Source organism: Vigna umbellata, chromosome 2 (genome assembly GCF_029865625.1).
Source record: "Vigna umbellata cultivar VRB3 chromosome 2, Vumbellata_1.0, whole genome shotgun sequence".
Lineage (NCBI taxonomy): Eukaryota > Viridiplantae > Streptophyta > Magnoliopsida > Fabales > Fabaceae > Vigna > Vigna umbellata.
In genome coordinates, this window is record NC_142166.1 from 29,581,886 (window position 1) to 29,608,783 (window position 26,898).

The 26,898-nt window shown below is 38.5% G+C and overlaps 3 protein-coding genes across 3 annotated transcripts in view; all 3 read right to left on the reverse strand.

Annotated features, from left to right (window-relative positions):
• Positions 1 to 1,497: 1,497 nt before the first annotated feature.
• Positions 1,498 to 3,103, reverse strand: LOC148203772 (ribosome biogenesis protein BRX1 homolog 2-like). The gene is made up of 3 exons (XM_088106351.1): positions 2,977 to 3,103; positions 2,408 to 2,509; positions 1,498 to 1,578 (listed from the first exon to the last, which is right to left on the reverse strand). Exons 1-3 carry the CDS (start codon positions 3,091 to 3,093, stop codon positions 1,504 to 1,506), a joined length of 294 nt encoding a protein of 97 aa, XP_087962477.1. The 5' UTR covers positions 3,094 to 3,103; the 3' UTR covers positions 1,498 to 1,503.
• Positions 3,104 to 3,177: 74 nt separating this feature from the next.
• LOC148203773 (notchless protein homolog) lies at positions 3,178 to 5,001 on the reverse strand. Its single transcript, XM_088107746.1, has 6 exons — positions 4,715 to 5,001; positions 4,543 to 4,624; positions 4,262 to 4,351; positions 3,964 to 4,089; positions 3,408 to 3,535; positions 3,178 to 3,255 (listed from the first exon to the last, which is right to left on the reverse strand). The coding sequence occupies exons 1-6, from the start codon at positions 4,877 to 4,879 to the stop codon at positions 3,178 to 3,180; spliced, it is 669 nt and encodes a 222-aa protein (XP_087963872.1). The 5' UTR covers positions 4,880 to 5,001.
• A 1,120-nt stretch (positions 5,002 to 6,121) lies between these two features.
• The window catches only part of LOC148203774 (ribosome biogenesis protein BRX1 homolog 1-like), a 41,475-nt gene continuing 20,698 nt past the window's right edge, over positions 6,122 to 26,898 (reverse strand). Inside the window, exons 2-7 of the mRNA XM_088107747.1 lie at positions 8,597 to 8,670; positions 8,272 to 8,396; positions 7,703 to 7,804; positions 6,806 to 6,874; positions 6,625 to 6,723; positions 6,122 to 6,268 (exon numbers count right to left, since the gene is read on the reverse strand). Of these exons, the coding sequence (XP_087963873.1) occupies positions 6,122 to 6,268; positions 6,625 to 6,723; positions 6,806 to 6,874; positions 7,703 to 7,804; positions 8,272 to 8,396; positions 8,597 to 8,670 (616 nt within the window). The remainder of the gene's footprint in view (positions 6,269 to 6,624; positions 6,724 to 6,805; positions 6,875 to 7,702; positions 7,805 to 8,271; positions 8,397 to 8,596; positions 8,671 to 26,898) is intronic.

Below are 26,898 nucleotides of genomic sequence, written 5' to 3' on the forward strand. Positions count from 1 at the left end.
TTTTCTCTGGCATTTTAACGAACACTTGAAGGTGTCGCTTCTACAGTGAACAAAAATTAGACTCTCCCTATTAGAATTCAAACTCGAATTGAGAGCCTCGTGAACGCATTAACCAACACCCTTTTGGGCTTTTCTTCATGCACAAAAAAAAATTCTTACGCAGCCGCCGTGAACGATGCTCTACCACAAATCCTTCTCTCCGGTGCTACAGATGCGTCGGAACGTTCTCAAACAAGACATGCAGACGAATGGGGATAAAAATGCATGGTGATGGGTGTTTCTTCGTGCATCTTATCAAATTTGTACGGGTGTTACTCCCTCTACCACCACACCGTGCTTCCTCCACCTCTCCAAATTCATTTAATTCCAACTTTATCCTTCTTTTTTAGTTAAAACCTTTTTATTGTTACTGTTTAGGATTTTTTCATTAATTTGAAAACTCTATTTCACGTCAATTTTGCTCTTCAGCTGCACCCCACCCATCTCTCACATATATCTCTCTTCCCCTTTTCCTTCTCACTTTCTCTCATTTCTTCGTCCTTTCCTTTTCTTTTCCTTCATTTGTCTCTTTGCCATTTTCCTTTTGGGTTTCATTGCTTCCATTGTTATTGCTTCCATTGTTGTTGATTTCTAGTATGAAGGAGCGTGGAGAAGCATCGAGAAACGTGATCCAGATTTTCTTCGGTTTATTTTCCTCTCCATTCAGGTTGATTTTCTTCACTAGTTTTCTTCAACATTATTGTTTAGCCTTGTTTGATAGTTTAATTTATGGTGTATTATTATTTTTTGGCTTTGGATCTATGTTGTTTTGCCGTTGCTTGTGCAATATCTTTCTGGTAGTTGTATTGTTGAACAGAACTCGCGAAGACCAAACGGATATAGGCCAAAACGGATGTGGGATATCCGTTTGGCCTTAAACGGATGTCCGACGTGCGTTTGTTGCGAAAGGTAATTAGCAGTGCAGACGCAACTCTGGAACAATAGGTTGCACCAAACATGTTATTTATTGCAAAGCGCAAGATTGCTATCAAGGACGTGTTTTACTTCTCAGCTAAACTCCCTAAAGGGGTTCCATTCTTAATTAAACTTACCAGTGATTGGAAACCCTGGCATCAAATGTGCAATCAAGTCTCCAACCCCTGAAATGTCAGCACTTTTCTTCGAAGCCATTGAGACTCTTCTCATGGGTTAATGGGTTTTAAATTTTGCCTTTTCTTTTAGTTTTGTTTATATATTGTATTTTTCTAGCATATTTGATATACAGGTGTGATATATCTTATCTGGAAAGAAAAATTCAAGGCATACATGAAAAATATATTGATTGGTACCTGATTTGGAGATACATAAAATGGATTCTCATATAATGTCGGGCCTCCAAAACTGCCACCAAATATTTTAATTGGGTTCAAGCAGAACCGTGGACCGACCCAAACAAATAGTTTGCTCATAGGTTAAATGAATGTTAGAAATTGAAAGATCAAAAGATACATGAAGAACTAGTTTTCAGACCTCAATCAATGTCATTTTATCAAGGCCTCCCCTTGGTAATTTGTCTGATTCATTATGATGAGTAGAAATCTGCAAGGGAATAAAGATGTAACATTCCTCAATAGGCATTAGCAACAGGTAGAAAATACTACAATATTGTCTCATGGAAAAATCAATATTATATAGTTGGAGAAAATGAGACCATATAATGTTCGAATTAAATAGGAGTATTGCGAACAACTAATAGTAACAATTGTCCTCTAATGACCATGTCATGAGTATAACACAAATGACTCAATCTAACGGTATATTGTCCAACAAAAATGGAGTATAACATCATATCGCAGGCACGCACAGGTCAAACCAAAATCCCCACTTGATTCGATCTTCACTGATCTGGTAAGACTGACCATAATTAAATGAATAAAGATGATCAATAAAATAAAACATTACATGCATCATAGTTTAACCTTTGAGCTTACAAAACAATACCATAGCGGAACATATTAATGTATTTACAAATAAAATGTTTTACATCGGTAGTAGATAAAATTTAAACTCATTATAATGGTTAAATATCCTCCATCTTCAAAATTCTTGTGGTTAACCATTCTTTATATATTATCTAAGTCTTGTCAAAAACTAAAACTTCAAATTGAAATGTATAGATAAGTTGATAATTGAGTAATGTTTATAAGAAAGTAAAGGAGTAAAGGTTAAAAATGCTCGACCCAAACTTCACTTCAATCATTAACACGTGGCTAAAAAGAGCAATAAACATGTTTATAATAACAATGCATACACTTAATTTGTATAGAAATAGGCAGAAAAGATGCTCCTAACAATAATCTCCAGGATTTTTTAACCTTTGTCTTAATGCAAAAATAGTCTATGGTAATTCCGGAATACAGACACAAACCTGGTAATTCCGGAACCATATATGGTCATCAGCTATTGAGAAAACAAAAACATGATCATGGAAGGGCTTAGCCTTTCTATGGTCCTTTGGTACTTCAAATATCTAAACAAAAGGAAAGAAATAGTATATTAGAAATTATCAAATACAGTAAACAAACAATAGTATCAGAAATAGAGATAACTGCACACAGAAAATATACATTAAACAGATATATGACATAAACTATGTAAAATAGATGGGCATAACAATAACATCAATTGAATTTTCATTGATCAGACATAATAAATTGAGAAAAAAATCGTAGGAAGATATATGACGACAAAAATGTAAGATTCCAATTAAATTGGTAGAAAGCACATGAAGCAGTTCTTAATTTGGCCGGAAATTCATGGTGTACAACATCACGAATCATAAAAATAAGATGAAATCATCAAGCTAACCTTTACCTTATATATGAAAGTGCACATATGAGAGTTATCAACATAAGTTTACAGAAATCCATCTTTCCTCGGATGGAACTAGATGGACAAAAACGAAAAAACTTGCAACGAAAAAAACAAACAACACACCTGTAACAACATCTCCTTTAACAGTTTCCAATGTGCATCTTTTTCAAAATTTGCAGAAAACGTCAAAAGTGGACGAGAACCTTTTAGGTGATTTCCCGTTAGCTTCAACTCCTCCATTGTATGAACTGAAAAAATAGGAGGAAAAAGGAAAATCACTAAAAGTGGGGAAGCTGTGTAACTAGAGTTGTGTAATTCTTATAGCTAAATCAATGCTGCCCCTGCAGCCATTGCTCCATTGCTCACTACTGTTTTCAATATGTACTTCACTACGACAATGTACTATTCAATGTTCAAAGCATCAAGTTTTCTCTGTTTGAATCTTCAAATAGTGGAAGTTTGCAATGCTATCAATAAACTTAAATGAAAAAAATTTAAGAAAAGAGTAAACAAACTTTATAATGGATGTTTGTATTGGTGATCAAAGATCTTACAGTTAGTGGATTGCCTAATGACTTTCCAGTTTGAGGGTCCCAACAAATAAGTTCAACAGCCTTGCTCCCACTTACAAGATATTTTCCATCCAGTGACCATGCAATACAAAGTACCCAGTTCTTGTGTCCTGCATAAAATGTTAACAGCTATAATGCTATATATGACTCGTTAAAATTGCCGAAGCATTATGAAACTATAGAAATTGATATTAATTTAATAAGGAAGGATAAAGAATAGCTCTTTACAGCAGAGTAAACCATTGTAATTCTCTCAATACTATAATTCTCAGCCTTCACAGTCCCTATCCTTCCCTCTTATTATTTTCTCATTCCTTTGCAATAACCCCCACCCTCCCACTATTCTTTGCCAGCTTAGAATTCCATCATGATCCAGATTTAATAGCATGAACATTCCCCTTAGCAGTAACACACTGCTTCTCATCGAGAACCTTCAACTAATTTTAACTCCTTTTACAATTTAGTTAAATTGATCATTTATATTCCTGTACTTAATTAGCAAATACCAATAACAACTTAACATTTTTAAATGTCAAACCTTTGCAAGTGTACAATGGTGTCTGAGTGGTCAAGTCCCAAAATCGAACACTGGTATCACCAGAACCACTTGCCAGTTGTCGTCCATCGGGACTGAAGGCAACACTAAGTACAGCTTCAGCATGACCTAAAAATATAAACAACCGCAAAAATATGAATTCCAGAACATTCACAGAATAACACAAACTTGTGCTGCAATCATCAACATCCAAACCACACTGATGTCTCTCACAGTTTAGCAAGCACAATACAACATTGTGCCACTACGAATGGGAAAATACACAATATGTCTCACATACCAGAAATAGTTGTAGAACAACGATTCACAGGACGAATCCAAAAAATAGCTTGAGGTTGACAAACTATAGGCAAAGCCTTCTCCACCGAGACTGGAATAGTGTTAAAGTAACATTACAAAGGAAAAGAAAAACATCATTACAAGTGCGTCATTCTTTGTATCAATTCTTTAGAAAGATGAGGATTTTTTTTCTCAAAATGTGTTAAAAGCAAGTAAATAAGTGAATTTACAACGAATTAAGAAAGAAAAAGAAATAATTTATTGTAAACAAACATGACTAACCTTTGTTTTTCTGCAAGTATGTTTCAAGTGGCACAATGAGCTCCTCATCTGATATATAGAAAGCATACGACAACTTCTCTTCCTAAAATGAAAGCATAGATAATCGCTCAATGTTATAAATAATAAACAAAATGTAAAATAGAATTTGAGAAGAATAAAGGGACTTGCTTACATTGTTTTGAAGCTTATTAACAATCTGATTGAGGTGTTGAGGGCCAGCAATCTGAGGTAGGTACATGGGAGAGCCCAAGGGAGTTCCATCTGGGTCTGTCAAAAGACACATCACGTTGTTGATTATCTCCCTCTTCTCCATCATAGTCTCTGTCTCTACCTCCATTTTTCAATCAGGGATTTTCCTTCTCTTATGCTGAGATTCTCTTATGGATGATGCTTCTTACTCTTCCACTTGGGGATCTATTTGGTTCTATCTTCGTTGTCGTGTTGAAACTAAAAAAAGTAGTGAAATGAAGTCACACTGGCACAAACCCTAAATTACGCAGGACCCAGGATCCATCATACAGAGACCTAAGACCTCCCATATTTATGTTTCTTTTTCTTTGTCAAATATCATCATTTTAAATTTTAAATTTTAAACTTTAAATTTTAAATTTTAAATGATGATATTCTCAACCCAACTCATTGGATTTATTTACGAAAACGACGGCAGATTTGGGATTGAGAGTGGTGTGGTTTAGTTGGGGGAGGAACCTGGGGGACCTTCGTGGGGTGAGGAATTGACTGTGTACATAAGAGTTTTTCTCTGGCATTTTAAGGAACACTTGAAGGTGTCGCTTCTACAGTGAACAAAAATTAGACTCTCCCTATTAGAATTCAAACTCGAATTGAGAGCCTCGTGAACGCATTAACCAACACCCTTTTGGGCTTTTCTTCATGTACAAAAAAAAATTCTTACCCAGCCGCCGTGAACGATGCTCTGCCACAAATCCTTCTCTCCGGTGCTACAGATGCGTCGGAACGTTCTCAAACAAGACATGCAGACGAATGGGGGTAAAAATGCATGGTGATGGGTGTTTCTTCGTGCATCCCATCAAATTTGTACGGGTGTTACTCCCTCTACCACTACACCGTGCTTCCTCCACCTCTCCAAATTCATTTAATTCCAATTTTATCCTTCTTTTTTAGTTAAAACCTTTTTATTTTTACTGTTTAGGATTTTTTCATTAATTTGAAAACTCTATTTCACGTCAATTTTGCTCTTCAGCTGCACCCCACCCATCTCTGACATATATCTCTCTTCCCCGTTTCCTTCTCACTTTCTCTCATTTCTTCGTCCTTTCCTTTTCTTTTCCTTCATTTGTCTCTTTGTCATTTTCCTTTTGGGTTTCATTGCTTCCATTGTTATTGCTTCCATTGTTGTTGATTTCTAGTATGAAGGAGCGTGGAGAAGCATCGAGAAACGTGATCTAGATTTTCTTCGGTTTATTTTCCTCTCCATTCAGGTTGATTTTCTTCACTAGTTTTCTTCAACATTATTGTTTAGCCTTGTTTGATAGTTTAATTTATGGTGTATTATTATTTTTTGGCTTTGGATCTATGTTGTTTTGTCGTTGCTTGTGCACTATCTTTCTGGTAGTTGTATTGTTGAACAGAACCCACGAAGACCAAACGGATATAGGCCAAAACGGATGTGGGATATCCGTTTGGCCTTAAACGGATGTCCGACGTGCGTTTGTTGTGAAAGGTAATTAGCAGTGCAGACGCAACTCTGGAACAATAGGTTGCACCAAACATGTTATTTATTGTAAAGCGCAAGATTGCTATCAAGGACGTGTTTTACTTCTCAGCTAAACTCCCTAAAGGGGTTCCATTCTTAATTAAACTTACCAGTGATTGGAAACCCTGGCATCAAATGTGCAATCAAGTCTCCAACCCCTGAAATGTCAGCACTTTTCTTCGAAGCCATTGAGACTCTTCTCATGGGTTAATGGGTTTTAAATTTTGCCTTTTCTTTTAGTTTTGTTTATATATTGTATTTTTCTAGCATATTTGATATACATGTGTGATATATCTTATCTGGAAAGAAAAATTCAAGGCATACATGAAAAATATATTGATTGGTACCTGATTTGGAGATACATAAAATGGATTCTCATATAATGTCGGGCCTCCAAAACTGCCACCAAATATTTTAATTGGGTTCAAGCAGAACCGTGGACCGACCTAAACAAATAGTTTGCTCATAGGTTAAATGAATGTTAGAAATTGAAAGATCAAAAGATACATGAAGAACCAGTTTTCAGACCTCAATCAATGTCATTTTATCAAGGCCTCCCCTTGGTAATTTGTCTGATTCATTATGATGAGTAGAAATCTGCAAGGGAATAAAGATGTAACATTCCTCAGTAGGCATTAGCAACAGGTAGAAAATACTACAATATTGTCTCATGGAAAAATATATATTATATAGTTGGAGAAAATGAGTCCATATAATGTTCGAATTAAATAGGAGTATTGCGAACAACTAATAGTAACAATTGTCCTCTAATGACCATGTCATGAGTATAACACAAATGACTCAATCTAACGGTATATTGTCCAACAAAAACGGAGTATAACATCTATCGCAGGCACGCACAGGTCAAACCAAAATCCCCACTTGATTCGATCTTCACTGATCTGGTAAGACTGACCATAATTAAATGAATAAAGATGATCAATAAAATAAAACATTACATGCATCATAGTTTAACCTTTGAGCTTACAAAACAATACCATAGCGGAACATATTAATGTATTTACAAATAAAATGTTTTACATCGGTAGTAGATAAAATTTAAACTCATTATAATGGTCAAATATCCTTCATCTTCAAAATTCCTGTGGTTAACCATTCTTTATATATTATCTAAGTCTTGTCAAAAACTAAAACTTCAAATTGAAATGTATAGATAAGTTGATAATTGAGTAATGTTTATAAGAAAGTAAAGGAGTACAGGTTAAAAATGCTCGACCCAAACTTCACTTCAATCATTAACATGTGGCTAAAAAGAGCAATAAACATGTTTATAATAACAATGCATACACTTAATTTGTATAGAAATAGGCAGAAAAGATGCTCCTAACAATAATCTCCAAGATTTTTTAACCTTTGTCTTAATGCAAAAATAGTCTATGGTAATTCCGGAATACAGACACAAACCTGGTAATTCCGGAACCATATATGGTCATCAGCTATTGAGAAAACAAAAACATGATCATGGAAGGGCTTAGCCTTTCTATGGTCCTTTGGTACTTCAAATATCTAAACAAAAGGAAAGAAATAGTATATTAGAAATTATCAAATACAGTAAACAAACAACAGTATCAGAAATAGAGAGAACTGCACACAGAAAATATACATTAAACAGATATATGACATAAACTATGTAAAATAGATAGGCATAACAATAACATCAATTGAATTTTCATTGATCAGACATAATAAATTGAGAAAAAAATCGTAGGAAGATATATGACGACAAAAATGTAAGATTCCAATTAAATTGGTAGAAAGCACATGAAGCAGTTCTTAATTTGGCCGGAAATTCATGGTGTACAACATCACGAATCATAAAAATAAGATGAAATCATCAAGCTAACCTTTACCTTATATATGAAAGTGCACATATGAGAGTTATTAACATAAGTTTACAGAAATCCATCTTTCCTCGGATGGAACTAGATGGACAAAAACGAAAAAACTTGCAACGAAAGAAACCAACAACACACCTGTAACAACATCTCCTTTAACAGTTTCCAATGTGCATCTTTTTCAAAATTTGCAGAAAACGTCAAAAGTGGACGAGAACCTTTTAGGTGATTTCCCGTTAGCTTCAACTCCTCCATTGTATGAACTGAAAAAACAGGAGGAAAAAGGAAAATCACTAAAAGTGTATATAAAAAATGGTCGAGATAGAGAGAGAAACACAAAAGACATAGTTCACTGGGAAGAATGACCAGTGATGCCTAGAGTATACAGACATCAGAACTCTAAATAATCAGAGCAAGCAAACTAGTGTTATATTAACATTACAATGATTGAATCGGAATATACTTGCACTGACTAAAAATTTTACAGATGGGCCACTGGGGCATTTGGCCATCCAGAGATAAAGATCTTTTGCTTTCCTGCACTGAAATTGATACATAAAAAATGAGAGAAGACACTAATAGAATATAACAAGTTGACCAGACTCAAACTCACGACTACAGCATCTCATTGAAATAGCATCAACAGTTGTGACCAACAAAGAATTCCCCTACCCATTAGCATGCTTCAGGTTTTCCAAATAGCGCAAAAAAAAATTGCAAATACTAGTCTAGAGACAGTTAACACACCCCTGCACCGGATCAAAATTTTCGGAAGCCTGTGATGAGGTGCAGGTAGAAATTTGATGGGATGCACGAAGAAACACCCATCACCATGCATTTTTATCCCCATTCGTGTGCGTGTCTTGTTTGAGAACGTTTCCACGCATCTGTAGCACCGGAGAGAAGGATTTGTGGCAGAGCATCGTTCACGGCGGCTGGGTAAGAATTTTTTTTTGTGCATGAAGAAAAGCCCAAAAGGTGTTGGTTAATGCGTTCACGAGGCTCTCAATTCGAGTTTAAATTCTAATATGGAGAGTCTAATTTTTGTTCACTATAGAAGCGACACCCAAGTGGAAGAGTAAGAAGCATCATCCATAAGAGAATCTCAGCATAAGAGAAGGAAAATCCCTGATTGAAAAATGGAGGTAGAGACAGAGACTATGGTGGAGAAGAGGGAGATAATCAACAACGTGATGTGTCTTTTGACCGACCCAAATGGAACTCCCTTGGGCTCTCCCATGTACCTACCTCAGAATGCTGGCCCTCAACACCTCAATCAGATTGTTAATAAGCTTCAAAACAATGTAAGCAAGTCCCTTTATTCTTCTCAAATTCTATTTTACATTTTGTTTATTATTTATAACATTGAGCGATTATCTATGCTTTCATTTTAGGAAGAGAAGTTGTCGTATGCTTTCTATATATCAGATGAGGAGCTCATTGAACCACTTGAAACATACTTGCAGAAAAACAAAGGTTAGTCATGTTTGTTTACAATAAATTATTTCTTTTTCCTTCTTAATTCGTTGTAAATTCACTTATTTACTTGCTTTTAACACATTTTGAGAAAAAAAATCCTCATCTTTCTAGAGAATTGATACAAAGAATTACGCACTTGTAATGATGTTTTTCTTTTCCTTTGCAATGTTACTTTAACACTATTCCAGTCTCCATGGACAAGGCTTTGCCTATAGTTTATCAACCTCAAGCTATTTTCCGGATTCGTCCTGTGAATCGTTGTTCTGCAACTATTTCTGGTATGTGAGACATATTGTGTATTTTCCCATTCGTAGTGGCACAATGTTGTATTGTGCTTGCTAAACTGTAAGAGACAACAGCGTGGTTTGGATGTTGATGATTATTGTAGCACAAGTTTGTGTTATTCTTTGAATTTTTTGGAATTCATATTTTTGCGGTTGTTTATATTTTTAGGTCATGCCGAAGTTGTACTTAGTGTTGCCTTCAGTCCCGATGGACGACAACTGGCAAGTGGTTCTGGTGATACCAGTGTTCGATTTTGGGACTTGACCACTCAGACACCATTGTACACTTGCAAAGGTTTGACATTTAAAAACGTTAAGTTGTTCTTGGTATCTGCTAATTAAGTACAAGAATATAAATGATCAATTTAACTAAATGGTAAAAGGAGTTAGAATTAGTTGAAGGTTCTCGATGAGAAGCAGTGTGTTACTGCTAAGGGGAATGTTCATGCTATTAAATCTGGATCATGATGGAATTCTAAGCTGGCAAAGAATAGTGGGAGGGTGGGGGTTATTGCAAAGGAATGAGAAAATAATAAGAGGGAAGGATAGGGACTGTGAAGGTTGGGAATTATAGTATTGGGAGAATTACAATGGTCTACTCTGCTGTAAAGAGCTATTCTTTATCCTTCCTTATTAAATTAATATCAATTTCTATAGTTTCATAATGCTTCGGCAATTTTAACGAGTCATATATAGCATTATAGCTGTTTACACTTTATGCAGGACATAAGAACTAGGTACTTTGTATTGCATGGTCATCGTCGTTGCCGCATTATGTTCTCTGGCGCGACGTGGTTTTCATTATCTCACCATCCAAAATTTTGAAATCAAAAGCCATATCTCTTCTCTGTGTTTGTGACCTTGGGTTTTAATTTTTTTTTAAATCATCTCTGATAATGGGTCTGTCATTTTTTGTTTGTGAGCTGTTTAATGTCATGTTCAAGCATCTAGACTGGAAGAAATATGAGTTATGAGTGTGTTGTGGTGATGAGGCAGAGTTCAACTTGGTTTTGAACTCAATTTTGAGGAAGTGAACTAGTGAAAATTTGAATTGAGAGTTTTGTGCTCAAAATGTCAATTTGAAGAGTCTTGGTAAGTTATTTGGGACCTATTAGTCCCTAAGTTGCTTGAAATTGTGCCACAAATGGTAGAATTCAATTTGAGTCTCTAAGTTGATGTTTTGAAGGTTTTTGGGTTGATATCCTGTAGTCACTTGTTTAGAATGAGTTTAGACACACTTGGTTTAGTATAATTAAGTATATAACAAACTCTAGGAGGATTAGAAGTTGGGGAAAATATTTACATTTGGTAAATTTGGTGTAGGTTGCATAATTATGTACTTTGGTGCCAGGGAACGTCGACTGCCCCCACACCCATCACAGAATTTCTCCAGGAGTTCTTATGGGTCAGGCTACCGAAAAGCAAATGCATTTTGGTGATATGAGTAGTCAAATCAATCCATTTAAGATATCCTTCAACTGTATAGTCCCGTACCTATACAGTCTCCAGATCCCTCTCATTTCGGTGTATGTTCGATTCATCCATGTCACCCTTCCACTCGAAGCTGCCAGGAGCCGCTCCTTGTCTTGTGGCCCTTGCACCATGCCTCTTGCACCAGCGTCACTCCCCGCCCTCGTCTCAGTGCCCGAGTGTCACATGCCCACCAGCTTCCGTCTGGTTCGTCCTCGAACCACACCGTACTGGGAGAGGCTAGGCTCTGATACCATTTGTAACGTCCCGACAACTTACAGGGAACATCGACTGCCCCCACACATCACCACCAGGCTTTCCAATGTGCTTTGTCCTCACTCGCACAAGGTCACCCATCCCAGAATTATATTTACATATCATATTATTCTATTATAAATAAAAAATAAAATTTAATTTATAATGATAATGGTTTAAACTACAACACTAATATATATTTATATTCTTAAAATAATATAACATAAAAATATTAACTTTTAATTTATTTTATATTTTAATTTAAAAAAAACGGGTTAGTAGAACTTAATCAATTATTTCCCCTTATATTATCCTTTCAGGTATTAGCATTTTATCATTTTTCCTTATATTTAAGTGATATGCGGTATCTAGTAATAATTATAATCAAGTATATTGTTTGGCTTGGTTAATTCAGTAAGATGCATGAGTTAGTGTAATTAAATGTGTTCAATTCCTATAATCCAATGCACCCTTGTTTTGTACTTTCATCTTAATTGTTCTCATAAATTAATGCAAATTATAAAACTTAAAGGCTTCAATAATCTACATTTTTTAATTATGTTATTTAAAATTATGTACTGAACCTTATTTTCAATTTTTTAATTCCAATTATCAAAATTATTTTTTTTTTTAAAATGTCTTTTTATAAAGTACATCTTGAAATAACAAATGGATAAAAATATTTTAAAAATACTTTTTTAAATTACTCTCTTTATATTCGAATTTTCTTTATGTTTTAAAAATGTATTTTACGGAATGTACCAAAAAGTGTATTTCGAATTTTAAAGCGAAGATTATTCAAAAATGCTCTTCTACTGTGTAGATTTCGAAATGTATTTCTTAAAATAAGTTTTCGAAATCTACGTGTCTGTTATAAAATACTTTGTAGAATGTAATAAATAAAGAAAAATGTTTATGAAAGTATTTTTTAAGATGACATTTTCAACCAAAGTTTTGAAGAAGAAAAAAATAACATAGAAAGAGTGGAAAATATCTTAATTTAATCGGAAGAAAAAAAAACTTAATCCCAATTTATATTATCGAGAAAGAACATTGTTTCAAGGTTGGAAATGAAATCATGTAAGTTCAAGTGTGTAAAAGAGTGCAAAGCAGATAATAATGTTTTTAAATGGACAAAGAAGGTAAATAAGTAATTTTAAAAAAATGTAACAAAACGAGGAGTGTAAAGAGTAGGATCTAACATGAATCAGGATTCCTGATGAAGCCCAAGAAAGAGAAACGGAACGGCCCAGTTTTAGTAAATATCGAGGCTTTCTTTTTGTACTTCCAAATTTCTTCCTAAACCTCCAAATTTATCTAAAACTCCGAAATATCCTTTGACCTTTCACTAGGGTAAAAAATGTAAAGTCTAATTTCTTCCTTTTATTTTTAATACAACCCTAACTTTTTTTCACTCTCTCCATACAATTTAGTACTTCCATTTTTATTTACTTTTTTTCTATTATTTATACGAGGATAATATTCTCGTGAGAAATTTATGCTATATTTAAATTAAATGTCGAAAACCGTAACTAATTTGAGAATGAAAATTACGTTTGGACTATAGGTAGCAGATTTTGAAATCGTGTTAGACAAATAACTACACTTCTGAATCTCGTTATAAGTAAAATTCCAGTTTTTAAAATTTGGTATATGTAAGGTACCAAATTTTGAAATCTCTAATTAAGAAGGTAATGAATTTCCAAATTCTATTAAAAAAATATTAGATTTTGAAATTTGATTAAGTAATTTACCGTAAGTGACGACAATAAAATCAAACTTAAAAGCAATTTTTGGAACTTATCGAATTAATTCATCACATATGAAAAAAAATTATGATTGGTTGTCAAGTTATTTATATAATCTTTTTACACATTTTATTTGTAAAAGAACATAAATCTAACATAAGGTAAAATTTATAAAACTAAAAAAAAAAAATTCACCTTAGTTATGACGACTCTAACTGTAACGTCCCGATTATATACATCATTCATATATAATAAAGACGTCATCATGCATAATATAGGAAAGCAGTCAAGAGTAATTTAAGGATTACAGTCATCCTCAGAATAGTGCGGAATTGACAACAAGAGTATTAGAATTTCTCCATGAAAATCACGGAGAATTTAAAACTTAAAACACACATGAGTTCCTCCAAACATTAAGAATTACGAAATAAGTCTAGCTAATCTAAGCTGCAGCACTTCCGTCTCCATCAAGGGCTGCTTCCAAAGTATCCTCTCCGTCATCTGCTCCCATCCAAGTGGATGATCATCGCCAAAGAAACATACCCAAACAGCACATAACACAAACAATGCAAGGGTGAGCTAGATATAAAAAGCATGTTATACATACAGCACAGTTAATTCATGCAATCATTCATAGATTCATATAAAAGAACAATTAAAGCATACTTATTGATCCATATTTCACATACTTCCGGGACATGTAAACATTCATCCAAACATGGTAAACTGACATCACAAGACTTGTTACTTTATACCCCGACTTGTTCCTTTATAGACCGACTCGTCCGGACTAGAATGATTACCGAGCTATGGCGGGTCTTGCACTCGTGGTGGCTTTATGAAATTTGGGCACTCCCGCCCTGACACTCCCGCCTTGTGAAACTTTAGGCACTACCACCTGGTGGAACTTTAGGCACTACCGCCTGGTGAAACATTTGGGCACTCCCGCCCGGCCACAATCACGAGGTTAATCCGTTATTACTCACCTTGGATCATATGGAAGCATCCAAGACTAGGACCTCCTGCTACTCCTCACCACATGTTCAATCCTCTCTACATGAAAAGAAAGACCATTGGAGATTCAGGATGACCCCCAAAACTGAGCTACCATGTAATCATTCTATACAACCCCAAAACACCACCATGTATCCTCTCCATGAGGATCATGGAATTACGTTCATGAATCATACTGTTACTTTAAACCTTATCCCAAGTCATGAATAACCAGATACCTCCATAATATCACATTAAATCCAACGTATTTCATACATTCACATAAATCCCCTTAACAGTATATATTTTCCAAACATTTTGCACATAATTCAATTCAAGAGAAATGAACTTAAAACCCAATATTTTCATAACACTATTTGAACGAACGTTTTCTGCCGAACGGTATTGAACGAACGCTATTTTTTTTCTCAGACCGAACGCTATTTCACCAACACACGCCGAACGCTTTAATTGAATTCTTAGGCCGAACGCTAAAACCGATTGAACACTATTCACCGAACACAAATGCCGAACGCTACTTTGCTAATTGGACGAACGCTATAAGATTCAACAGGCCGAACACTATATGGACGAGCGTCATTTCCGAATACCAGGACGAACACTATTTGGGACGAACGTCATTTCCGAACACTAGGACGAACACTTTTTGGACGAACGTCATCCAAAGAATTTGGACGAACGTCATCTAAACAATCTGGACGAACGTCATCTAAACCATTTTGACGAACGTCATCTAAATTATTTGTACGAACGTCATCTAAACAATTTGGACGAACGCTAAGATTGCAGCCTGAGATTAATTGAACGAACACTATTGAAGCCTAATAAAATATGGTCAAGATCGAACGCTATCCTTAAAAAATACACTAAGACCGAACGCTACAAACTACCTAACAATACTTACCTCAGTATAAATAATTTACCAACACCGAACGTTCAATATTTGATTCAACACTATTTGGCCGAGCGCTCAAATATCAAAGCCGAACGCTCATAATCAGACAACACCAAGGCCGAACGCTCTCTGCCGAACGCTAATTCCTGAATACTAAATTATGAACGAACGCTTGTACTGTCTAATACACCAAAGCCGAACGTTTAAGATTCAAACTTAGAATATCAAATGAAGACCGAACGCTGCACTCACTAATTCACCAAAACGGACGTTCAACCTCTTAAACTAAGAATATAAAATTATACTAATACTCCCAAAGGCCGAACATTCCAGATTTACACCTAAGAATATCAAATTTAGATAGCACGCTTAAATCACTGAAACCTCAAAACCGAACGCTTACTATTACACATCCAGGAACAAGTCCGAACGCTCAGGGTAGCATACGGAATCAGGGACGAACGCTCACAATCTCTAATCTACTAAGACCGAACGTTACACTGAGTGCGAACGCGAACGCTCGTCAAACTCAAGACCGAACGCTACACTTAGAACGAACGCGAACGCTTATCTTAGAACACAAACTGAACGCTCATGCTATTTTGGCCGACCACTATTTGGTAATTTGGACGAACGTCCAATTTGGCATCAAATTGAACGAACGCGCGATCTGCAGAATTCTGCAGAATCGCACCAGAAACCCAGAAACCCAGAAAACCCAATTTTTTATCCCTTCCTTCCCAGATTTGCATCAAACACAATATATATCATCAATCAAACAAAAGATCTAGCTCCCCTTACCTCTTGAAGACCTCTTAGCCAAACTTTGAATGCAGAAATTCCAAACGTTTTCTGCCTCACCACTGGATGCAGCAAGCTTCTTCTTCTCCTTCTCCTGTACGTGCAGCAAGCTCTCTCCCTCTGCAGAATCTCCAAGTGCCGAATCCAACCCCTTCAAACCCAAAGTTCTCTCCTTAAGAAGAAAGAAATGGTGTACTCCACTGCCTATCAAACCCCAGCCGTCCCACTCTCCTTCCTCAGTGCTCAAACCACTAGGAAAAATGATGATGGTGCTCTCATGGTGCTTGGAGCACTTCCAAGTGGAGTGACTCACCCTCCACCGTAGCTGCACCATTGCTGAACATGGAGTCCCCACCACTACCAAAAGAAAGAGGACATGCGGTCCTCACACCCTCCACTAGCAGCAGTAAGTGAGCTCCTCCCCCACCACTTTCATTTTTAAAATGCACGGTCCTCACACTAACTACCAAGAATACAATACTGAGATAGAATATCTCACTGAACATAACTAAAATTGAGATTAACAAATTCATAAAACAAAATAAAACTAAAAACAATACCATATTTTCAAATTTTAAAAAATACTTAATAGAATTTTGAAATTTAACTGTGTCCTAAACATAAGTTTGAAATCCAATATAATTTAACCATATTTCAAAATCTGATAAACTTCTAAATAAGATTTCCAATTAATCGGTTAAGTTCTTGATTAAATTTCAAAATATATGTATTTCTATATCTAATGAATTATATTCTAATGATAAATTCTTAATCAAACTCTAAATTATAATAATTACTGTGATTTTGTCTGAAAAAATATAAAAGACCTATAACTACTATTTAAAGGTAGGGACAAGAAAGAGCTTATTGGATTTTCTCCATTGTCAGCCAAGATGTGCATTAGCTCCTTCCCAGCTCTCTGCTTTAGCATCATCAGTTCTCCATTCAATGCTTTCAGCTGCAGCAACCAGATCTCCTCATGCCTTTGCTGTTGATTTTGCAAATTCCAGGCTCTTTGAGCATCATTTATACCTTCTCTTGCATTCATGACCACTTCCTTTGTGTCTGCAGCTTCCTTTGGATGAGTGGCAATATTAGTAATGTCAGCTGCAACAGCAAAATCAAAGTCAATGTTCATCAGTGATACAAGAAGGTCTAGCACCATAGGACCCATCACAAGAGGGATGGCCAAAAAGCTCCAAGATGAGTATTCTCCCCAAGGTCAAATACTATTTGCTATTTTTGGATGGAAAATTGGAGAACAAGAAGATGTACAAATTTGCCAAAACATGGAGAAGGGTAAAATGGACATTTTCACACAAGAAGGGGTGTGCTTATCCTTCTAAGGGGTGGCATTAGTAAAGTTTTTCTCTCCACATGTAAAACTCACGTGTTTCATAAGGCTTTCTAGAAGCCACACATTTAGCACATGGTTAGCATTTCAGATCTAAAAAGAAACGTGTAAAGGCTTGCTTAAGCTTTGAGATTGATCTATAAAATCTCATAAGCAAAGCTTGTAGCTCACTTTTGAATACATGGAGTTTTACTATGCTGATGCATTTTTCCAGCAACCAGAACTCTGCCAAAAGTCACCTCTTATTGAGCTTTCCTTCTCCTTCTAGCTTCCTTCCAGTGAAGGCTTTCTGAGTTAGATAATCCACTCACCATAGAGCTCTGCATCCATCTCTACATCCATCTCTGCATCCAGATCTGCCTCCACTGCATTGACTATACTGCTGCTGCTAAATCACGTCTTCGTCCGCTGCCACTGCTTCTCGTGAGCCATATTCAACATTGCTCATGATTCCATTCATCATTCCACTGCCTTCAATCCTCACTTCTGCTGGAGCAACTTCATCAAGTGGTATTCAGAGCCTAGGTTCTGCATCACGCTCCAGCTAAGTCAATTTTTTCTTCATTCCATTATGTCATCAACATTCCTTTCGTGTCTTCATTCTGTGCACACTGTTTCATTGCAATTTTAATTCCAGTAGATTCCAATGTTTGATTTCTTTGTTCCAGCTTTTAATTGCTTTATTGTTAATCATTTTAATCGGTTCATTCCATTGCTTTGAGTCTTTTAATTTAGAAATCCAATTCTGTCATGTCTAGTACTGTGTTGTGGTTTATTTTGTCAAATTTCTGAGTTGAAACTGGTTTGGGATAAATCTGCTGTGTTGATTGGATTTTCAATAGAAGCACATGAGATGAGCAATGATGAATGAGTTTGTGCATCTTGAATTCCATCACAGTGCAGTTCCCGTTAATGCAGAATTTAAATCTGGTTTGAATCTGATTTAAAATGTGTTTTCTGAAATGCACCGTGTGAAGTTAAACATTGGTGATAATGGAATTACTGTAATGTGATGTGTGCATACCATATAAACAAGGAATTGTCCAAGACAATCAATCTGGTTGCACCATTCTGCAGAATCCATAACTCATTCAAGCAGCTTGACCGAACTGCACCTATCTTTGATTGATGTTTCTGAATTTTTTTTTTTTTTGATTTTGAATCTGTCCAGATTAGAATTTGTTTCGGTGTACATTTTCCTGCGTGTCTTTACTGTTCTTGGCTGTCTGGGTTGCTTGCTGATCTTCAATTGTTGTTCTTCATACTCGCCAAAGGAGAGGAGGTACCTGCAAAGATACTCCGACGCTCAAGTCAGATATGAATTATGGAGCTGAAGCTCTCAGGAGAATGATTATGATACTGCTCTGAAATATTATTCAGGATCTCTAGAGCATAAAGAGAACGTACCTGGACTTTGATCCTGTCACTATATTTATAAGCAAAATAAAAATAACCACCTTACCTAAAAATGTGGTTAGTGGCTTTGACAAATATCTAAGATATTTATGTTATTACATAAATATCCTTACTACATAACATGCCCCCCAAGTCCGAGTTAACCGTTCCGTTTTATGGACGTGGTAACTATAGGACTTATGAGTTTGAGGGAGGCTGTCTTTGCTGTAATTAGAGAGCGTGTTCCTGGTTATTGCTCATGTGTGGATTGAACGTGACCGAGTGGTTGAATTTGCCGGACCAAAAGGAGGCGAAGCCAAACGGCCAAAAGCTGGAGCAAGTGAGGCCGAACGTGAGGATACGTATGACCGAGCGGTAGAGGCCGAGTGGCATGCGAGGCCGATCATGAGGACGCTCGTTGACAATTGAATGTTGAGCGTTGAGGCCGAACGACTGACTGAGTGGACGCTCGTTGACAATTGAATGTCGAGCATTGGAGCTGAACGACTGACTGAGTGGACGCTCGTTGATAATCTAATGTCGAGCGTTGAGGCCGAACGACTGACCGAGTGGACGCTCGTTGACAATTGAATGTCGAGCGTTGAGGCCGAACGACTGACCGAGTGGACGCTCGTTGACAATTGAATGTCGAGCGTTGAGGCCGAACGACTGACTGAGTGGACGCTCGTTGACAATTGAGTGTCGAGCGTTGGAGCTGAACGACTGACTGAGTGGACGCTCGTTGATAATCTAATGTCGAGCGTTGAGGCCGAACGACTGACCGAGTGGACGCTCGTTGACAATTGAATGTCGAGCGTTGAGGCCGAACGACTGACCGAGTGGACGCTCGTTGACAATTGAATGTCGAGCGTTGAGGCCGAACGACTGACCGAGTGGACGCTCGTTGACAATTGAATGTCGAGCGTTGAGGCCGAACGACTGACTGAGTGGACGCTCGTTGACAATTGAGTGTCGAGCGTTGAGACCAAATGACGAACGCCTTCGATGTTCTCGGGCGAACATAAGCTAGGCTATTGGGGATGGTCCCCTAAGTTTGATTGTTTGGGTGTTCTGGGGCGAACATCTACCAGCGGGAGTGTGTCCCTTTGTTCGATGCACCTGGGTGTTCTAGGGCGAACATCGGCCAGCGGGAGTGTATCCCTTTATGCACGTGTTGTTCGATGCACCTGGGTGTTCTAGGGCGAACATCGGCCAGCGGGAGTGTATCCCTTTATGCACGTGGGTGTTCTTGGGCGAACATCTGCTGGGTTTAGAAGTGCTTCAGGATGATCGGCTTTCAAGTGTCCGCTTTTATGTACAAGATATGTTTATCTGCACTGTAAGAAATAATATTAAGCTGTAAGCATATAGGTTTTGATCAAGTTGCAAACCTGGTGGCCGAACGTTAATAGGACGTGCCATAGATGGTCGAGCTGTAGATGTCGAGAGGCCGAGTGTGAGGCCAAGTGTTTGGACGCTCGTTCACAATGATGAGCGAATGGCCGAATGGTTGAGGCCATGATGGCCGAACGTCATTGAGGACCAATGTGCGACCATCAGTTGTAGTAGAATGAGCGAACGCTGGCGGAATCGAGTGGACGAACGATATTGAGCGGGTGGCCGACACTCCATTATCCGACGAACGTTATTGAGCGAACGTTGTGCATGCGAGTGGACGAACGCTTGGGATCCGAACGTTGTCGAGCGTTAAAGTCTGAGTGCGAGGACGAACGCTCGTCACATGGCTTGTCGAACGTTCGGATCCAAATGGTGAGGGCGAACGGCAAACAACAAGGACGCTCGAACACAGGCTTTGGCGAGCGCTTCTTGAACGCTCGTTTGTACTGGACTGTCGAACGTTCGGATCCAAATGATGAGGGCGAACGGCAAGCAGCAAGGACGCTCGTACGCAGGCTTTGGCGAGCGCTTCTTGAACGCTCGTTTGTAATGGACTGTCGAACGTTGAGGCCGAATGCGGGAGCGCTCGTATTGACGAATGGTCGAGTGGTAGTGGCCGAACGTTGATAATAAGCAAAGTGATGAACCCTCTAGGCCGAACTTTGAAGATCACGCGAAGGGACGAACGCTCTATGCAAAGCTTACGCCGAACGCTTGGAACCGAACGTCAATGATGAGCGAAGGTCCGAACGCTCTAGGCCGAACGTCAACGACAGAGCATTGTTGGCCGAACGCTATTGAAACGAATGGCCGAATGGTTGAGGCCATGGATGGCCGAACGTTGGTGACGGAGTGAACGAACGTTGAGGATTGAGTGGACGAACGTCGTTGAAGTGGATGGGCGAGGGCTCGTTGAAACAGATGGACGAGCGCTCGTTGAAATGGATTGACGAGCGCTCGTTGAAATGAACTGACGAGCGCTCGTTGAAATGGATGGACGAACGCTCGTCCACATATTGATTGTCGAGCGTTCGAATCCCATGGGCGAGGCTGAACGCACATTCACAGGCATTGTCGAGCGCTCCATCGGAAGGGCGAGGACGAACGCCCGGCTTGTTGGACGCTCGTACACATTGATGGTCGAGCGTTCGAGTAAATGCGAGGCCAAACGCTAGAGGCCGAACATCAGAGCGAAGTGACGAACGCTCTAGGCCGAATGTAGATGATAAACGAAGTTACGAACGCTCTGGACCGAACGTTGATGATAAACAACGTGATGAGCACTCTAGGCCGAACGTAGATGATCATGAGAAGTGACGAACGCCCTAAGCGAACGTTAATGACGGAGCGGATGAACGTTGGTGACCGAGTGGACGAACGTCGGGGATCGTTTGAACGTTCGTCCCCTTGCTTGTCGAGCGGTCCAAGCCTAGTGGAGTGTCGAGCAGTGCTTGAACGCTCGTTTACATTGGTTTGACGAGCGCTCGTTGAAATGCATGGACGAGCGCTCGTTTAAATGGATTGACGAACGCTCGTCCGCATACTGATTGTCGAGCGTTCGGCTACGAAGGCGAGGCCGAGTGGTCCATTGTTTGAACGCTCGTCCACAATGATTGTCGAGCGTTGGAATCCGAAGGTTGATGACGAACGGCTGCCATTTAAACGCTCGTCCACGTTCATTGTCGAGCGTTCGAATCCGAAGGGCGAGGACGAACGGCTGATAGCGAACGCTCGTCCACAGGACCGAATGGTGTGGCGCATCAATAGGGTCGAATGTCCGTGAACCGAATGCGCAAGGCCGAACGGTTGAATTTTGGGGATTAGAATTTGGGTTGAATGACTTGGAGGAAGAACCGAATCACGCGTGGATGGCGCGATTGTTGCGGAAGACGTGGAGAATGGGTCTGCGATCAGTTTGGCAATCTTTCGTGTGGGAACCTTCCGCGCAAACGGCGAGTTTGCTGATGTGGCTGTGACTGAGTTCAATTTGGGGATTTAGGGTTTTTGATTATTGGGAAATTAGGGATTTCTGGTGTGTGCGAGTGCAGAGAGGCTGCTGGCGGTGGTGCGGTGGCATTGCTCTTCATTTATTGGACGCGCTCATGGAAGATTCTTCGTCCAGTAGGGACGATGCAAGAAATGGAAGAGTGTTATTGAGTGGATGAGCAAGGAACGATGTCGTCAAACATAACGGCAATAGAAATTCGATGTGCGTTCACGATTTAGGTTGCTGTTGCGATCTCCATGGCGATACGAACTGAGTTTCGCGACTCTGGAAGGGAAGTGCGAGTTTGATAATGGCTCCCTAATTTCTGGGTTTTGATTTGGGAGTCTGATTCCTTGGCCGGTGATGAGCCTGACAAATGGCAGTGGCTCTGGCTTGGTGGCATCAGATTCAAAGATGAACAGCGAGGAACAAACCAGAGATTCGAGGTTTGTTCGGTTGAAAACCGAGGGTTTGATGCGGAAGTGGTTTGAGCAATGGAGAAGTGATTTTAGTCGGTGAGAAAGGATTTAATCGGTGGAGAATGGTCGTGAAGCAGAGAGGAATATGTGGTTCGGTGGATTGGGCAGACGTGAGGAGTTTGAGATTCTGAAGTAAAGAATCTCTCGAAGGCTTCGTTGATGAGGAGACTTGAAACGTGGCTGATAAAGTTGATGATGCGACGAGAAGAAATGTGTATGCGAGGAATACTGACGCGTGCCAAGTGCTGCTGGATGGAGGAGAGATGAGTATACGGATGAGCGAGAAACTGATGATGAAGGCGACAGCCCTTTCACGACATTGTTGTATCTTCCAAATAGAAGGAAAGACTGGGATGACGACGTCGAGATTCAAAGAGGCAATGGAAGAAGTTTCCTCTCATTTGTCCACCATCGTTGAGGGAGGTGAATGATGAATTTAAGCATGTTTTTGTACGGGATCTGACCCACAAAGGGGAGTGATTTCGTTGATGTCTACTGACATCAATGGCTCACGGGGGAAGGAGGAGAGAAACCCGATGGAGGCGTCATTTGATCCGGTAGTGACAGTGATGTCAATGGCTCGAGGAGAGGAATCTTGGTGGCGATGCCGCGATTTGATGGAGTAGCTCTATTCGAAGGAGTGATTCATTGAGGCCGAGGCTCCTCTTGTGGCTTCTTTGGGTTGGCCCTCGGCCCCACGGTGGGCGCCAAAATGTTTCGGTGTACATTTTCCTGCGTGTCTTTACTGTTCTTGGCTGTCTGGGTTGCTTGCTGATCTTCAATTGTTGTTCTTCATACTCGCCAAAGGAGAGGAGGTACCTGCAAAGATACTCCGACGCTCAAGTCAGATATGAATTATGGAGCTGAAGCTCTCAGGAGAATGATTATGATACTGCTCTGAAATATTATTCAGGATCTCTAGAGCATAAAGAGAATTTACCTGGACTTTGATCCTGTCACTATATTTATAAGCAAAATAAAAATAACCACCTTACCTAAAAATGTGGTTAGTGGCTTTGACAAATATCTAAGATATTTATGTTATTACATAAATATCCTTACTACATAACATAATTCATATTTGGATATCTTTTCAGTCATTCCTAGAGTCTTGTTTAAGTTTGATTTGCTGTCCTAGAGTCATTTTAATTGATTACATATCAGTTTGATTCTTTTGCTAAAAAATTGGATGGTGAATTGGCCAAATTTGGTGTGAAATAGCAACTGCAATAGTCAAATTTTGATTTAAAAGCATTTAGCCTCTGCTGGCAGTTTGCACAAGTCATATTTGGTAAAACAAATTTGCTCAAATCATAAAATTAAGAGTCCAGATTTGTTTGTGCAAAATGACCATTCAAACCACCAATTTTTTAAGTATCTTTTTCTGGTATAGTTGCAGAATTTTAATTTGAAAGCTTGATTGAATTACTGCATCAAATTTAGTTCAGAATTGGTAGCAAAAGCTTGGTTCAATTGAATTAAAAGAAGTGCACAATTCAAATCTTACCATAAACTGCATTGTAAAAAGCTGTGTGAACCAGTGCCAAGCAAAATTTAAAATCTGATGCACATTTTTTTTCAGCTTTCTTCTAGGCATTTTATCAAACACTTTGCCTAGTTTACATTTGGTTTCGAAATTGATCAAAGCTGCAACTTATCTTTGTTTCTTGCTTTTCAAATCTACTCTAGATCCTTTCCTAAGTTCATTTTGAGTGCCACCATTCATGGGAAACCGATTAATTGATTGATTTAAGTTGTTTGAAAATCCTGCACATAAGCTGTTTGATAAAACTACAGTTGTGCATTCTGGTTTAACAGTTTTATGGCAGCAGCAGTGTTGTTTTCTGGCTTAATAATTGATCATTGGTGGTCTGTATGAGCTCTTTGTTGGGTGCAGAATTATCTCAGGTGGTCCTACAACACTGGTAGCATTTAGGGAGTGGATTGGAGCAAGGAAAGATCAACCTTGAGGCTGATTTTTTTGGTGCAGCAGACCCAAATTCTTCACTGGTCTGCATCAAACTGGTTGCTGCAACAGCAGCATAATTCACTTGCAGCTGAGAGAATTGCATGAATCCAAGCTGATTCATTACTTGTTTGAGAGCAACCAAAGCTGCCACATTCAACCACATCCTTGTTTTCCCAAATTTTGTGTTTCCTTTGTATTTTTGGTGTTTACTTTCTTTTTCAATTTTGTAAGTTGGCCATTTCAAGCAAGTGAAGTGGAAGAGCTCATAAGTGTTCTTCCCTCATTTGCTAACTTGACTAAAAGTCTCATCACTTTAAATTTGGTAGACGGTGAGTGTGTCTTAGATCCAAAGTCTAAGCCTCACCTAGGAGACCTCACTTTAATTGCTTGTCCCATTCTCAACTAGATAGCATATATCTTGTGCGAATAGGAAGCTCTCTTAGGGGTCCGAATTTAGAGTTAGGCTGTGTCTTTTCTTGGCTTTGTGTTTTCTTTGTTGTCTTTAAGACTTAAGTGGATTTAAGAGTGATTTTGATCTAAGGACTCTAGTAAGTAACTAGAAGCATATTTGGCAAGGATAAGGCTGGTACTTAAGCATTCCTAGTGAATCACCTCCCTTACCTGGAATATTGCTTTCAAGTGAAAAGCTCTAGTCTTTACTTCAAGAATAACATTTAAGTCCATCATAATGTCTAGAAGGCATTCTCCTAGGATTAGTGATAGTGAAAAAGAACATTTTTCTCTTCAAACTTTAGTTAATGAATTCAAGGAAATAAGAAGAGAAATGAATGAAGAGAAAGCCAATAGAGAGCTTCAAAATGCTGTTATTCAAGATGAGTTGAGAATGATAAGGAAAAGTAAGTCTAGGGGAAGCCAGAGTGAAAACTCTCAAGAGGGAGGGATGTCTATGAGTTTGGGTGATTATTACCCTCATCAGCCTTCTACTTCTAGAAGGCATAGGAGAAATTCTCATGCACCCCCACCCCCTAAAGAAGTCAATGTGGTGTTGCCTCACTTCCATGGGAAGGACAATGTAGAGGCTTATCTTGATTGGGAGATGAAGGTAGAACAATTGTTTGAATGCCATCAAGTGAGTGAAGAGAGGAAGGTCTCTCTAGCTACCCTAAGTTTTCAAGGGTATGCAATGTATTGGTGGACCGCCTTGGTCCAAGAGAGGCTTAGACATCAAGCCCCTCCCATCCACTATTGGAATGATCTCAAGTCTGCCCTTAGGAGGAGACACATTCCCTCCTACTACAATAGAGAACTCATGGATAAACTCCAAAGGTTACAACAAAGGTCTATGACAGTTGAGGAATATAGACAAAAGATGGAGTTGTATATGATGAGGGCAGGCATAGTAGAAGGTCCAGAAACTACTTTAGCTAGATTTTTAAGTGGGCTCAATTTTGACATAAGAGATAGGGTTGAACTTCTACCTTATAGAGATTTGAATGATCTTGTTCAAATGTGTATAAAGGTAGAACAACAAAACTTGAGAAAATCTTCTTCTAAAAGAATTCAAGTTCAACCTACTTTTGAAAAGAAAATTTTTAAAGAAAAAGAGCCATTTAAACCTCTAGCCAAAATAGAAGAGAGACCCAAGAAAGAGACACCCACACACAAGAACAAGTGAAATCAAATGCTTCAAATGTCTAGGAAGGGGTCATGTAGCTACTCAATGTCCTACAAAAAGAAACATTATTTTGAAAGGCAAGGACATTTATAGTAGTGAAAGTGACACCCCAACTAGTACAAGTGAGAGTGAGGAAGAAGAGAGGGAAGAGGAAATATATGCTGATGATGGACAACTTCTCATGGTGAGAAGGATACTTAGCAACCAACCAAGTCTTGAACATATATCACAAAGAGAGAACATCTTTCACACAAGATGTAAAATTCAGGAAAATCATTGTTCTCTCATTGTTGATAGTGGGTCTTGTTGCAATTGTTGTAGCACAAGGTTGGTTGAGAAGTTGAAACTTGATATTATACCCCATCCAAAACCTTATAAACTTCATTGGCTAAATGAAGATGGGGATATAATAGTCAAGAATCAAGTGAAGTTGGCATTTTCCATTGGGAACTTCAAAGATGAAGTTTTATGTGATATAGTTCCCATGGAAGCATGTCATGTGTTATTGGGGAGACCATGGCAATTTGATCATCAAACTATCCATCATGGTCTAACCAATACCATCACTATCCATCAAAAGGAAAAAGTTTGTGCTTCATCC

Coding starts and splice junctions, on each gene's coding strand:
- LOC148203772 (XM_088106351.1), bottom strand. CDS start 3,093: ATGGAGGAGTTGAAGCTAACGGGAAATCACCTAAAAGGTTCTCGTCCA. Junction 2,510..2,976: donor TAAAGGAGATGTTGTTACAG/GTGTGTTGTTTG, acceptor CCTTTTGTTTAG/ATATTTGAAGTACCAAAGGA. Junction 1,579..2,407: donor TATGGTTCCGGAATTACCAG/GTTTGTGTCTGT, acceptor ATTCCCTTGCAG/ATTTCTACTCATCATAATGA.
- LOC148203773 (XM_088107746.1), bottom strand. CDS start 4,879: ATGGAGGTAGAGACAGAGACTATGATGGAGAAGAGGGAGATAATCAAC. Junction 4,090..4,261: donor TTGTTCTACAACTATTTCTG/GTATGTGAGACA, acceptor TTATATTTTTAG/GTCATGCTGAAGCTGTACTT. Junction 3,256..3,407: donor CATTAGGCAATCCACTAACT/GTAAGATCTTTG, acceptor AACATTGAATAG/TACATTGTCGTAGTGAAGTA.